Consider the following 15,608-nt stretch of genomic DNA (forward strand, 5'->3'; position numbering starts at 1 on the left):
GTCCTGTTCGCTTACCTGGCGATAGCCGATTTCCTGACCGGCTGTTCCTCGGATTCCGAAAGATCTCTCGATGGCGGCGGATGCACGGAAACGGGCGTCGATGTCGGCTGCCTCTCCTCCACCGTCTCGGCGTGGACGGCGGCGACGGTGGTGGTCGCCGCGGCGTTCTTGTTCTGCTTCTTGATCCTGGAGATCTCGTCGTCCTCGCTGGTCTGCCTCGCCATCGCGGTCGGTACCTTTCTCACTTGTACCTGCGCGTCAAAAGATCATTTATTCTCGAGAAGTAATTGCTGCGCGTGCTAAACGCTCCTGCCTGTCGCGAAATCGCGCGTCGGTCTCGCGATCAATCTTTTCCTCTCGCGATCATCTCGAGTAGACATCCTTGCGTGCCAAGATTTACGATCGAGTGCGTCCTCTTCGCGGCAGCAGCCGCGTGCGATGCGTCGCGCGATTTATTTGAACGCGCGGAATCCGCACATGCATTTAAATGCGACATTATGGCGTGCACGCGACAGGTGGTGAATACGTGAATCGGTGCGGAGATTACGCGGGAGATGCGCCCTGCACCCGTGTAAACAGGTGCGTATAAATACGGAATTAAGCAGGTGGCGTATTAATGATGAGACGTGATAAAAAGTGTAAAATTATTGTATTATCTCCAAATTCGCAGTATTTCATACAAAATACAATTTTTTTTTTAATGCATATAGGCGTACTTGTTCAATATATATATATATATATATATATATATATATATATATATATATATATATATATTATTCTTTCTCACTATCTATGTCCTATGTACACACCTGTATTTAGCTATCTTTGCTGGTATGTGTGAAATCGTAGCACAAGTTAACGCTATATAATTCAATAAATGATTGGCACTTTGTCAATCGCAATCCGTAAAAATGACGTGTATAACACTCGATATAAATTATCATAGATTAAAATAGCGGTCCACGTTACATGTACGGAGGCCGACATTTGTGTTTGTACGTGTTCATTGAGCTTTTTAACACCAGCCGCTATCATCCGAACAATGGGATGCGCGACATCGAACAAATTTTCATTCGTTGCGCCGGCCGTCAGCATGAGAGGAGAGTTCGTGTGTCCATCCGTTTATTTTCTCCTGCCATAATAAGGGATTCCGTGTGCGCAAAAGTGCGGAGGTATCACTGTCAAAAATAAATACCATGTCGTCAAATTCACGAACATTCATTTTGTCTTCTTAATTAATCGATTAATTAATTATTTATTTTATATATATTAACTTGCGATCAAGATTTCAAAAATAATTTCAGATCTGCGTTCTTTGTTGTCATTGTCAGTAGAGCAGCATTAGTCGTAATATTTTTTTCAAATTTTTACTCTTATACATAAATTTGCGAATTAAAAGTTATATTGCACGAAACATTTCTTTGTTATATATAAAGACTTCAATGTTTCCTGGAGATTTATTATCGGCATTCATGTTATCAAATTTGTCAAACGTACTACGAGTGTTTTTTTTTTCGAATGTTTTGTGAAAATGCATGCAAGATTGATTCCCGCCACGAGCGATCAAACTCGTGGCCATAAATGAATTGCATCATCCACGTCTAACCGTTTAAATATTGATGCGACGTGGAGTGATATACGGTGTCGATAAGCAGAGAATGGCAATTAAATTCACAGATACGCTCTCTCTTTCTCTCCCTTTGTACGCGCGGAATGTACAATATATTTTTTTCGGTATGAAAAAATTTACACCGGCCAGTAGGTTTGCATATACATGTCGGACGATCGTTCGATTCAATCAACTAAGCGCCGTGGTGCATCAACATTTAAAATATGAATGTGGAGGGGGAAACAAATGGAGCAGTGGTAAAACCATGTGTTACATGTGGTAAAAAAAAAAACAAAAAACGAATGTTCCGGTGGGACGAATTATTATTTTTCGATTGATACGCTTTCATTGACATAAATTTTTATGAACTCGTCATTACGTAACGATGACGCATTAGTGTCGTTTTTATCAACGATCACGTTTGTAAATCCTTCAGCGATTATGCGAATTATTTTGCAAATATATTTAGCAATTTTTTGGGAGCTTGAGTTTTCGAAATAATGGCGAGGGACGATTTCTTACACACACACACACACACACATGCGAAATCTATTTATGCATCTTTCTACAAAAGTTGAGACAGTTGATTTAGAAGGCAACAGATTGATATCCCAACATAAGAATTGAGCGATCTAGGGACGGCTTATAGGAAGAGCTGAAAGAGATCTCGCGAGAATCCTCGCATAGAATTCATACATTGCATCGAAATATATTCATACGGCAAATGTATCTGGATTATGCTCTCAGTCTGTATTGAATTTTTATTCAACGGCGCAAGCTATATATTTATATATTCAACGTATAAAATATTTTTTATTCAAAATATTATATTTTATCCCGAAATTAAGGTCACGTTGAAATTTTTCCAAGCAATATTATAATATTAAACGTTTATATTATAAAATGAATCTTGACCGCTTATTTCGACTCGCTTGAAAAATAACTTAATTATCATAAGAAATAGAGAAATATGTGGAATATATACTTACCAAATACAGCAATTATACATTATACTCAAACTCTTGTTAACGAATCATTGCATTTCAAATGCGATTCATGCAAACGATTGTTATATTAACTTCTTCGATCGAAATTAGACAGCAATTAACTTCTCTCTTTGCTATATAATTCCACCAATAATTCACTAATTATTATATCACCCTTTGCTTCTACGATTATCACTTCTGAGTATTTTTCAGGAAAATGTATTATTGCATTAATAAATACTTTCGAATTAATATTCGAAATTAAAGCGGATCTTAATTTTCCAAATATTATCTAAAATCAAGCTTTATATCTAAAAGTATCTTAAATCTAAATTCTTCATTCGATAAATTATATATTTGATCCACTTTAGCTTCGAAGGCCACGTGCGCGGACTCTCAGAAGCATTCAGCTATTCTAACCTGAGGCTTAGGTGTTTGGGGCTGTTGCACTTGAGGCTGACTCGTCGGTTCCTCCTTCTTCCTTTTGCCGGCTCGCTCGCACTCCTGAAGCTTTTTCATAACGCGCGGCGAGTCCGTCAGGCGAAATATGCCGGACAGGGGACCGCGCGCGGCGTCCTCCGTATCCAGGACACGTTCGCGCAGACCGGACGGCTCCTGCGGCGCCGTCGACGTAAATCTCACCGTCGACCTGGAGTCACCGTCGGAATCGTCGCCGTCTCGATGTCGCATAAATCGACTCCTGTATCTCGACTTGTTCCTGGGCACCTCGTACTCCGGCGCCTCGTACCTGGCACACGACAACGACATCGATCAATTAGATTGTCGCCGAGAAACTGATTCGCTTTAATCTCGAGAATTCAGCGATTCCTTTTCTCCTAATCCATTTCCACGACGTCTCGATAAATTGTATTAATGGCGTAAACAACCTTAGATCTTTTTTTACACGCGAGGAAAAAGTGTTTCTTCTTATCGAGTTTGATTAGTTTTTAAAGCAATCTGTTGATCAAGTTTTTATAAAGTTAACAATATAAATTATTATTTAGCAGAGATTGTCTAATAAATATGTTAACAGAAATGTTAATAAAAATTTTTAATTTCATAAATATGAAAAAAAAAAAAATTGAAATGTGTTTTATATTGCTTATTCCTACAATTAATGAATGTTAAGTAGATCAAGTCAGTCAAAGATCAGACATAAGTATCAATCTGGACCATGTGTGCATGAATATAATAAAAAAAAGAATGTCTCTCTCTCTTCTCCCTCCAAAGGAATAATAACTTATCGTATCGAATAATAATTTATCATTTTCGCGAGTAGATCTCGCACACACAAGAACACGTGTCTCTGATATGTGTCACTTGAAATTATGACAAGTCCTACCTACGCTGAAACGCGACCTGCTTTATAGTCAGATTATCTCAGTTCGATTCGAGAGGGCATTCCGGAGGATTGCCGGTGACAGGACGAAATGATATTAGATCTCCATCTTCTACCCTCATATCATCTCTTCGATATTCCCTCTTTACTAGCTGATAGGCTTCACAAAATTTTGCCTTGTCTTCTAATTCTTTAAATGTCAAAGCATGCCGTCAGCAATAGCGTCACGTGTAATGTTTTATTCTGACAAAGAACGATATGTGCTAATTATTTTAACAATGCAAATTTAATAAGTTGTGTAGATTAAAAATTTTAATCGGATATGTGGCCAATCTCAATTCTAAGAAATAATGCTGCTAAAATGTATCTACGTGTTTCTACCAATTTAATAAAGAATAAAATCTAATATTAAAATTAAATAATATATTTTTAAAAATATATTTTTATTTGTATTCATTTAATAAAAAATTTCTGTAAAATTTACTAATAATTAAAATTTTTAAGATTATATGTATTGTTTTTTTCTTAATATCAATAAATCGTGAAAAAAAAACACATTTTATTAATTAATGCAAATTACGTGACGATTGATAAGATATATACAAAATAAGTATTAGAATCGAAAAAACGATTGGAATATATTTTCAATCTATACAGCAATAATCCTTGTGTCGAAAACCGCTGAAAAATCAGAATATATCTTAGTCTTTTAATCAAAGTTCGTACCATCAGCAATCCGTCAGAGAAATTGTAATATTGCATTCCGCGAAATTCTCTGCGAAATACTTTTGTATAAAGATTGCGAGAAAATTCGAATCAAACCCGAAGCGGATGGAAATAATTAGACGCGAGCTTAAAGAATTGATCACTTTCGAATTCGAGAGATGCCGTTATTAAAAAAGTTTATATCTTGCAACTTTAACAAAAATCTTAAGAATCCATCAGCAAACAGCATTTTTCTCCAAGTATAATTATTTCTATAATATAAAATTATATTGAAGAGAAATTTATACAATAATGTATTTTATTACATTAAAAACGTGTCTTTTATAAAATTTGAGAGAAAAAACATTAAAACATATTACAAATTTATAAATTACTGAATAATCAAGCTTATTAAATAAATGATAAATTATTATTATTATTATTTCTCACCAAGAGAGGAGAGAAAAGAGGCTAAAATTAAAAATATAATTTAATATGTACATAATAATTCAAAATCTTTTTCCACGCGCGCGGTAATGCGTTATATATGCACATAATTTTCTTTATTCGTGTTACAATTATAAAATATTTACAGATAACACACGGACGTACATGTGTGTGTTGCACGTAGAATTTTTTGATTTTTTAATCTGTCTATCTATCTGCATTTGCACTATTTACAATATCATGAAGTATTATCGATTTTGAGCACGTGACCATTTAGCTACATTTCCGTGATACGATATCAGGCGTCGTCACGCTCCAAAACGCTGGCAAGAACACGCGCCAGAAATTGCAACGGCGATGACGGGCATTTGTGTATTTCGGCTTTTCACGCTACGCAAAAAAAGAACGAATACGCGCGCTTTTCGGAACGTATTGCGAAAAAAAAAAGTACGAATAAAACGGAATTTCTGCTCGAATATCACAAGGCAAGTGTCAAAAATAAACATCGTGGCATGCGCACGTTCCGCACGATAAAAATGCATCGCACGGAGATGCATTTACAATTCAACGATATCTGAATTCGAGCGCGACCGACACAAATTGACGAGACGACAAAGTGATTGTATTTTCTCTAATAATCGCGCAAAACGCAATCACAATTGTCGTAATTATATACATAGAAGGCATTGGAATGGGCGGGCGAAAGGGCGGGTGAAGGGCGATTCCCGCATGTGAAGTAGGTCTTTGCAGCGTTAATTACTAAAAAATACGTGCTTGCGCGTATCTAAAGCATTTAATTTACATTTTGACGAGGCTGCTTAATAAAACGGACTGAGAGTCTCTAACGACTGGCATTGCACGAAACAGGCAGCAATTAAACCCGACGCGCCTATTCCGAGGTACCTTTGAGTTGGAATAGAATAAGAGAAGAGAGAAAGAGGGAGAAAGAGAGAGATGAAGAAAATGACAGGATGCTGCCAAAGCATGCGTAATTATAACTTGTGTCAGAATAAATATGTGAGATATTTCGGAAAATATGCAGTTTTCTCCGACGATGGATTGAAATCAAATTAAATGAGATAAAATGCTTTATAATAAACTATAATTACACTTGCATATAAAATAATACTTTATAATAAACTGTAATTTTATACTTGTTATATGAAATATGTAAAAAACATTAATACGCGTATATATTGGAACGTATGAGTTCTATTTTCATGCGCAAATTATTTTGTAAAATAAATATTAATTATATAATATATATCTTTAAAAACTTTTTATACACACAGTGGCTGTCAATTAAAATTATTATTTTATGCCAAAATATATTCTAATACTATGTTGAAATGCAATAACTAAAATATTATGCTTTTGCCTATATTGTGATCATGTTATCAAAGTTATAATAATATCTGCAGTTGTAAATAATATCTTATATAAAAATTTTATTTAATATATATATTGCAATATCAAAATTATAATTTAAAAAATTATTTTTGCTAAATTTATGCGTAAGAATATTGTTGCAATTGTTATATTTAATAAAATTGTGAATTGAACGAAATTCTTATTTAAAAGATTCAAAAGATTGTAGAGATTTAAGACATCATTCTATTCTCTTAAATATATATCATAAACATGTCCCTGCTACTTGATAAACACGTACCAATCACCATTGCTTTTCGATCAGCTGTCATATCTGCATCGTTAATCCTGTTACGCGAATGGAATAATTAATATGTTCCATTAGCTGGAGCCTCGCAGCAAGAAAAGCCACGTTCTCGACATTATCGGTCCAATCTGTTACATTTTCGTAACGATAAAGACTAAAATATATCGCTCACGTGCTTTTTATGCTCTCATGGCTCAATTCTAGAAAAAAAAAAATATATCCATCGCCCTGAGGCGATCGCAATTGGACGACACGCAAATTATTCACAATCATCTCATGCACGGAAAACATACACGACGCGCGATACCTCGCAAATAAAAACGAGAATTTTCGCGACGGTTGATTTATCATTTCGCAAACACAAACCGAATCTTGGAGCCGTAAATTAAGGAGTAACTGTCTCAGATCGTTACTCCAACGATCCAAGGACGTTTCTTGTCTGCCTTGACTGTCTTGCTGTTTTTAACCGGCTTTACGGTCGGAGGTAAATTGATCTCATTGATAAATGGCGGAAGAAATAGTTTCACCGTCTGGAAGTTTTTTCTAATCGAGTCAGATTGCTATTGGACTGAAGAAGTCGAGGTTTATATAAATAGCTTTCCCGAAGCAGTTTTATATCATGCCGCCGCTTTTCTTTTCCAGCTGATATTCTAGTATTTTTCAAGCTTTATGAAGCGTGTGACAAATATTGCTTTCAGAAAGATTTGAACCATTTTATAAATCGATATTATTATTAATGTAATATAAAGAAACATTTGTAATGTATTGTGACGAGAGTGTATACAAAATATAATAAATAAAAAAATATACTATATAAATTACTATCAAAAAAATATATACATTACAAATATAATACACATATAATGTTTGGTTTATCACCGCAACAAGCAAACAGCTTACGATAACAATTTGAGAAAAGCAATTGGAAACGCAATCGCGATTACGACAAATAATACCCGGATACGCGAGTATCCAGGATAAAAGACGTAAAAGCAAGCAATAGTTACTCGTATTCGGGAACGTATCGATTCCTGGCCAGCCGTTCCTCCTCTTGCTGCCTGTACTGCGAAGCGAGACGGTGATCGCTTTTGCTCCTCATGAGGCCAGGCGAACCTCCGGGTGGGGCTAAACTGCTCGAGCTCCCTAGCAATCCGCCGCTTCCGCTTTCCGGTTTAATGTTCAATTCGCCATAACCCGCCACGTGAAGGACAAGCTGATTCGGATCGTGCGCCATCACGAAGCGGACTCGCCGGCTGTAATCCCCCGCCTCGTATTCGAAATTCCTGAAATAAACAATCTCTCATCTTCATTCGTCGTAAATTATTCATTAAAGTAATTGTAAGGATTCTTTCGCTGTACAAAAGAGTACAATAAATATACGTTATATCCTTTCGCCTAAAAAATGTATTAATCTTTTTTTCAATATCGAGCATGATTTATTTTAACGTGCGATTATTTTCGACCTGACACTTGTTTATTTTTACGCATCGATGGCTTAAAAAATCTGCGTATTATTAACGACATTATTTGATATCGGATGCCTCTACTGGGTTGAACTAGAGTTACGACAGCGCGAGCAATTCCATTTAAATAATGCACTTCCAGAAAGGATTACGTGCAACTTTATGTCCTTCCCTATTTAGCATATATGAAATTTCTACGGATGTAGAAATGCGAGCTTTTAATATTAATCATGACATTAATTCGACATGTTAATTACTAATGAAGCGTATTATGTGATGGCGAGTGTGCAGCCATTTTCACGCAATTGGAATATGTGCCCTTCGATACCTTGTCATTTACTTAACACGATTATTTCACTTGAGTTAATGAAGGTATAATTTTTTTATGAGTAACGATTTGCGTCTGTAATTTACGGCAGATTTTGTTAATTTACGGCGGACACGTTATATGTTTCATAATAATAGCGCGTGTGGATAATTACATTACGAAACTAACGCTGGATTTCCATTGTGCTCACAATGCTATTAACACAAATCTCCGCAGGAATTTACGTGGCTGATGCTAATAGCAATGCATCGATAGAATATCGACAATGTTCGAATTACGATCAACCTTTTCACTTGAGGGTATCGACATATATTGCGCGATCTAATGATTTTGTAGTATATACTCTGTCGCCGAATATACTTGAAGAAGGAGAGATGGTAGTAAATAAGTTATTAATTTTTCAGTGTAATCAAATTTTATAGAAAACAATTTTATAGACAAAATTTTAGAGAAAAAATTTTATAAAAGATATTTGATTATGATAAATAAATTTCGCTCGATAATACGTAAACATAGAAATTATAATGCTTTTATTTAAACAATCCACCGACAAATAATTGCGTTCCAAGAATGACAGCTGTGGTGACTTTCGTAGACTGCATTAAGTCCGTCAAAGTAGATTGAATCGATGAGAGAAACGTCACTTGGACAGGATCCGAAATTAAAGTAAAATAGCTCGCGGGGGACGGGATCGTTTGATTTAACGATTTCTTTCCGGTCCGCGCGGAATAGATAGCCGATAATAAATCGTACAAGGATACGCCGCGGATGGTGGGAGAGAGAGAGAGAGAGAGCGCAGGGGGATCTTCTACGACCGTGGGTTTAACGAGCGGGCGTTGAAAAAAAAAAGGGAGAGATTACGGGGCGACAAACCTGATAAACTCCACCGTGCGCAGGAAGAGCTCCTTTGTGTCCAGCAGCTCGGCGTCGTCCCACGGTACATTCTCGTTTATGTGCGCCTCCGCCAGATCGCAGTTGCTCTGGATATTCGCGATTTCCAATTCGAGATTCTCTTTGAGCTGAATCAGGCCTCTGAGCTCGGTGCCGAGGTATCGATCGACCTCGTTACGCAGATATTCCGTGCGGTCTTTCAAAGCCTTGCTCAGTCTCCGATAAATCTCGTCCACCTCCTCGGCGACCGAGGCGCAGTTCGTTTGCAGGCCCAGAGTGTTTTTCTCCACTAAGGCCAGCGCGTCCTGCAGCCTGTGTAAACCCCTGCGCACCTGACAACACACAGATTGTCGAGATTTGACAAGTCGGAGATGCAATTCCGCGCTAAGCCTACGAGCTGTCGTGCCGCAATTGCAATATTGATTATGCAAATGGCCATGACGGGCGTGGGTGAACGCGTTCAATTATCGCTATTATTAATGTAAATTTAATGCATTATTAATGTAAATTTGTAATCACTTAGAAATATCGGACGGAAGAGGAAATTAAAATAATAGTGCATAATATACATGATATCTTACATATGTTTGGATATATTATTTTTTATTGCTATTGCTAAACTTTTGGAATTCATACATGAAAGGTCAATAAATTGAAATTTCTCTGGTTTTGGACTTAGGAGTAAGCAAATCCGTCGACGATTATATTTAGGTTTTATTACAGTTATGTTATAATTGCCCCAGTCTCAGATATAGAGGCCTGAATGAACACGCAGCGTACCTAATGTAAGCAATAAGAGAGAGGTCTGGGCATATAAATATCATAGAGCAAGGCTCCGGTTCTGAAGCTTCTGGCAGTTTCACATCAGTTTCAGACTCGGCACGCGAAAGCATATTTTCATATATATATATATATATATATATATATATATATATATATATATATATAATTCAAATGTAATCATGCCAATAATTTATTTAAGAAAATGAATTTGCATCCCGATATAAATTAATTAAAATACAGAGAAAGAGATTCTTTTAAAATTAAAATTTAAAGGAAGATTATTAGCGCAAGCTAGCCACAGTCAAATATATGTTGAATGTCATAGTGTTTTGCGATTGTTTCGACTCGAGGATTTATTTCGTGTCGATAATCATCATGTAACCTAAAATATCAATGCATAACTAATTTAATTTTTTGTTTAAACCTTTCATTAATTTTGTCATCAACAAATCATGTGCTGGAAATGGAAAAACTCAAAGTATAATATTCGTTACAATCAGATTTAAAACATCAAAAAAATGGAGACTATCTATGGCTCGGAAAAGATTTGTTCTATGTACAGAGAAGACCCATCTAAATTTATAGAAGATATCTTAAAGATACACAATCAATATCGAGCCATTCACGATTCGCCGCCGTTACAAATAGATGAAAAGGTAAGATATCACTTTTTATCTCTGCTACAAATTATCTGTTTGAAAATTTTATCAAAACCGTATCTTATTTCAAATTTAGCTATATGTCATTTTTTTTTTCAAATTTAATTATGTGTCATTGCATAATTTTATAATAAATAACGTTGTGTGTGCAAAAAAAGACGATTTGTTATATCTTAAGTAATATGTACCATCTATATAGATGTTTAAAATTGTATAGTTGAACAAGCGCGCTCAGCAGTTGGCGAAGAGTTTATCGAAAAATAGAGGAGCGTTCAAGGAAGCTTATATACCGTACGGCGAAAATGTATACGTCAGACATCCGCATTGGAGAATGCTTCCCGAAGAGCCGGTGCAATATTGGTAAGAAATTTGCGCAACAGATATTGACATGTAGATGAAAAGTAATGTAAAAGAACATACTACGTAGCTGATACAGAGATCAGAATATTTATAATAATAATCAATAATCTGTTATGCCAGTGTAATATCGTGTATAAACAAAATTTAAGTCAATTATTATGACAAATTTGTACATTAATAAAAAAAAAAAATGAAAAAATAAAAAAAACAGAAAGAATCTCTTATAATTATAATCTCCAACTCGAATTTCATAAAAATTATAATTTTTTATACAATTTAATAATTTATGAGATTATTTTCTCTATATTTTTTAAAATTAATACAATACATTTTCCTTCAAAATAAAATAATTTAATTTTATAATTAAAAACGTTCAGTCACACGCATCTTCTCTTTTTGCATCTCTTCTTAATCGATTTATTTACTGCTTTGTTGTGCAGGTATCAAGAGAACAGGTATTACAATTACGACGCACCACGACCGAGGAATGTGAAATATGTGCGTAATTTCACACAATTGGTATGGAAAGATACGAAATTGATGGGTATTGGTATTGTCACCGGTTGGAATGGAAAGGTTTATCTCGTGTGTAGTTACGACCCAGCCGGAAATGTCGATGGCGAATTTCAACGTAATGTAGCGCCGCCTAAAGAGGTAAAGTATAATCAATATTTTTTTCTCAAACAGCCATATTTTTCAAGAAAATTAATGTCACGTTAAAAACATGTGCAGTTGTACGTATAGTTACAGTAAGTGATAAACCTAAAATAGAAACGCTTGTCATAATAAGCACAAACAAATATAACAAGTAAACAAACATATTATATATATATATATATATATATATATATATATATATATAAACAAAATATGATTATATTATAAAAATATTTAAATCATGAGAATTCATATTTGCCTTCTTATTATATATGTATGTATACGCTCATACATTTTACGCTATTTATTATACATTGTATCATATGTTCAATTTCGTTGTGCGGTGAAAAAAATGCCCAAAAATGTTTGTATAAATTGTATATTGTTTTATACATTTTTTTTATTGCATTATCATGTGTGCAATAATCATGAGTAAAATTCTGTCTGATTTACTACGTAATGAATTTTAAGAATTAAAATAATCCGTTTTATTATTATACTAAAAGTTCGAGAAAAGTGCAAGGGACACACATTTCACCGAACATCTTGATGCGTTAGCATCATAATTTTTTATGCGGCAAAGTCGAGTTGCGTCGGTGATTTTATCGTTTATTCCGCGAGAAACCGCTTTTACGCTTCGCGAAACGCAGAGAGACGTTATTTTCAAGCGTGATTTTGCAGCCTGTCGTGCGTAGCGTTGAAATTGTATAAATCGGTTAAATCGCGAGCAATTAAAATAAACAAATCAAATATTTTTAGACAGGATATATTGTGCACGCGCCAGATGAACACGTGTGCGAAAGTATTTGTTGCTCTCGTGCCGCGATAATCAACGAAATTTTCCAGCGTGTAGGATAAAAATTGTATTAATGGCTTAAATCACACGCGATAAATGAATTTTAGAACAGCACAGCTTTAGAAGAAATATTATTTTATATGAAAAAAACACGCACACAGAGAATACTCTACATTGTACGCGGCATAGAATAAAACAGCTAAAAATATCTGTTTTCCAATGTATTGAACGTAAACGCAATTTTACAAAGTGTCATACCGTAAATGGAACATTGAGTGAGTCTGTTTTTTTTTAAATTAATTAAATCAGATACACTATTGAAATAGATAAAACAAACATTGTAAAAGAGAATTATTTTACACACTATTTTGCGAAATAAATGTGGTCCAATTTGTTCTTTCTCCACATACGTTCGGAAATAATTATTCTTTATCGCCTTTTATGCTCTCATAAAGCATGCGCATTTTCACGAGACGTGTATATATGCTATCTGTTAAATCGAGGGTAATTAAAATTAATTAAGGCCATCCTAAAGTGGTACACTTATTTTACCGCATAAATTTTCAAGTGCAATCCATAGGATAATTGGCGTATTATACAGATTGTATAGGTGAAAGCGTCGCGACACGGAAAAGTACGTTGTTAACTAATTAATTAGAGCCGGTAAAATTTCCAATGCCGCCCCAAGCGTTGATTTATTAGCTACCTTCAAAAAATTTTTCACAGCGCTGGAATTTGCTCATTAACTTAATTAAATCATGGAAAATATACAAGAACCGAAAATGAACGATTTATGTACATAAAAAGTAGAAAATATTTTTATATTCCCCTTTTTTCTCTGCAGAGTAAATAAATTAATCTAATCAAAAAGGGTAAATATTTTTTGCCTTTTATTTACGCATTTTTACGTGGCTTATTTGCAGTCAATCTTTCTTTAGAAAGAACTTAACTATGCAATATATAAATACGTACAATTTTCAATATTAAATATATATATATATATATATATATATATATATATATATATATATATAGAGAGAGAGAGAGAGAGAGAGAGAAAAGAGAGTTTCTAGAAAAAAAAATAAAATAAAATTTTTACACAATTAAAATTCTATCAATATATATATATATATATATATATATATATATATATATTTATTTATTATATATGCATATATATTTAATTTGTAATGTATAAAAAGTTGCTTCAACGTGAATACACTTTTTTTATAATAACGCATTATCTGTAATACTTTATCGATCTTTATACGCTTCTAAATCAAAAGATTGGTGAAATAAAATATAATCAGCAATCTATTTCCAACTGAATGGGAAAATCGAGCCTATATTTTAGATGTGCACATTTTCTGGGGCACAGTGAGAAGATGACTTTGATAAACGGTTTCGCGTTTTCGCAACTTTGATGGTTGAAATCTGTGCAATCCTTGTACGCGCAATATTCCGCTTGTCGATACGCGATCAGGGTGTCTCTGGACTGTCTCAAAGACGACGCCTCGTAGTTTATTCCGTCACTGAAAATAGACGTGATTCATCGAGGCATTTCTAGAGACACGACAAATTTGCACGATTCTGAACGTCATCTTGCCCGATCCATGCAATCTAACACATCTATCTCGTATAATTCTTGACGTAAATAAAGTTCTTGATAAAATCAAACGTAAGTAACAGTTGCAACTTTCTTCGCACATTTAATAAAATCATTATTTCTAAAAAGAAATTATTGTTTTATAATCTCATTCAAATCCTTTGAGCCTTGCATCTTAAAATTATTTGTACAAAATGATTTCTCAACTCTATAATATTTTGAATCTTGATATCTCAAGATATCTCTGATAACGATAAGAGATTGAAATCTTTGTGATTTTGAGACAAATTGCTGGATTAAAAGCTTGATGAATTTTTTTATTTAATCGTGGACCCGCGATTTTGTTTCGTGTTTAATTGATATCTGTGTTATATTATCGATAGATTTAACTAACAGTTTTATATTGCACGGTCGTTTGTAGAAAACGAAAAATCTAGGTCACAATCTTGTTTCCTATCCTATCGTACACGGTTAATTGCGATGCGCGAAGTTTCGCGGCAATAAATTTTCCGTCGCTGAAGGGTGAAACGTAACGAATTTAAAGTACACCCCAATACCGGATACCGTAACACAACAGAGCTAACGTCTACTCAACAAGCCAAAGGGAAAATTAGTTATGCAACCGGTTAATTAGTTTTCACGGTATAGCAAAATTTCTCATAGCTTCCAAATGCTTTTCGAATATAAGATAGGAGAAGTTGATCGATATCGATAAATTGTATAACAATGAAAGGAGATATTAGAAGTGATTCATTTCACTTCGCGGTCGTAAAGTACTTTAATAATGATTCACGTGGTGTATTGGAATATCGGTAAATATTTCCGATAAATGTTAAGCAATTAATTATCTCTCTCTTATCTTCTCATCATTATCAACTTACCTAATTCACGTTTTTGTCAAATTGCAGCTCGAATTTATTTGTTCATGGCTATTTTTGAGATCTCTCTTGATTTTAATGATTTCTTAGACATTTCGTGATTGCGTGAAAGACGTTTAGCGCCATACCTGGGAATTGATGCGTGCAATTTCGCGTCTCAGGATATCCATGTGCGCGTCCTTGCACTCGGGACAGCATTTCTTCTCGCAGTGAACGCACAGTGCGCAGTAACTCTTCTCCGAGCAAACACCGCAGCGTTCCATGGTCTGACCGCTGGTCGGGTCCGGTAGCTCCCCAGTGATCTCGATATGCAATTCCAGGAATCGTTGTAGTGTTACGTTGGTCGGAAAAGCTTGCACGCCCTATAAATAGCAGAGATGTATCATTGCTTCGATTAATCTTCCAATGTACCGAGCACGCCGC

The 15,608-nt window shown here is 34.8% G+C and overlaps 2 protein-coding genes across 7 annotated transcripts in view; one reads left to right on the forward strand and one right to left on the reverse strand.

Moving 5' to 3' along the window:
• Nucleotides 1-15,608, forward strand: part of LOC126857299 (fibrous sheath CABYR-binding protein-like) — a 171,593-nt gene that overhangs the window by 109,444 nt on the left and 46,541 nt on the right. The gene's annotated exons all lie outside the window — the stretch shown is intronic.
• Nucleotides 1-15,608, reverse strand: part of LOC126857297 (serine-rich adhesin for platelets) — a 61,231-nt gene that overhangs the window by 17,482 nt on the left and 28,141 nt on the right. For all 6 annotated transcript variants that reach the window (XM_050606571.1, XM_050606572.1, XM_050606575.1 and 3 more), the window contains 5 exons: nucleotides 15,314-15,547; nucleotides 9,429-9,778; nucleotides 7,772-8,047; nucleotides 3,019-3,346; nucleotides 16-251 (listed from right to left, as the gene is read on the reverse strand). In XM_050606571.1, the coding sequence (XP_050462528.1) occupies nucleotides 16-251; nucleotides 3,019-3,346; nucleotides 7,772-8,047; nucleotides 9,429-9,778; nucleotides 15,314-15,547 (1,424 nt within the window). The remainder of the gene's footprint in view (nucleotides 1-15; nucleotides 252-3,018; nucleotides 3,347-7,771; nucleotides 8,048-9,428; nucleotides 9,779-15,313; nucleotides 15,548-15,608) is intronic.

This window comes from Cataglyphis hispanica, chromosome 21 (genome assembly GCF_021464435.1).
Source record: "Cataglyphis hispanica isolate Lineage 1 chromosome 21, ULB_Chis1_1.0, whole genome shotgun sequence".
NCBI classification, from domain to species: domain Eukaryota; kingdom Metazoa; phylum Arthropoda; class Insecta; order Hymenoptera; family Formicidae; genus Cataglyphis; species Cataglyphis hispanica.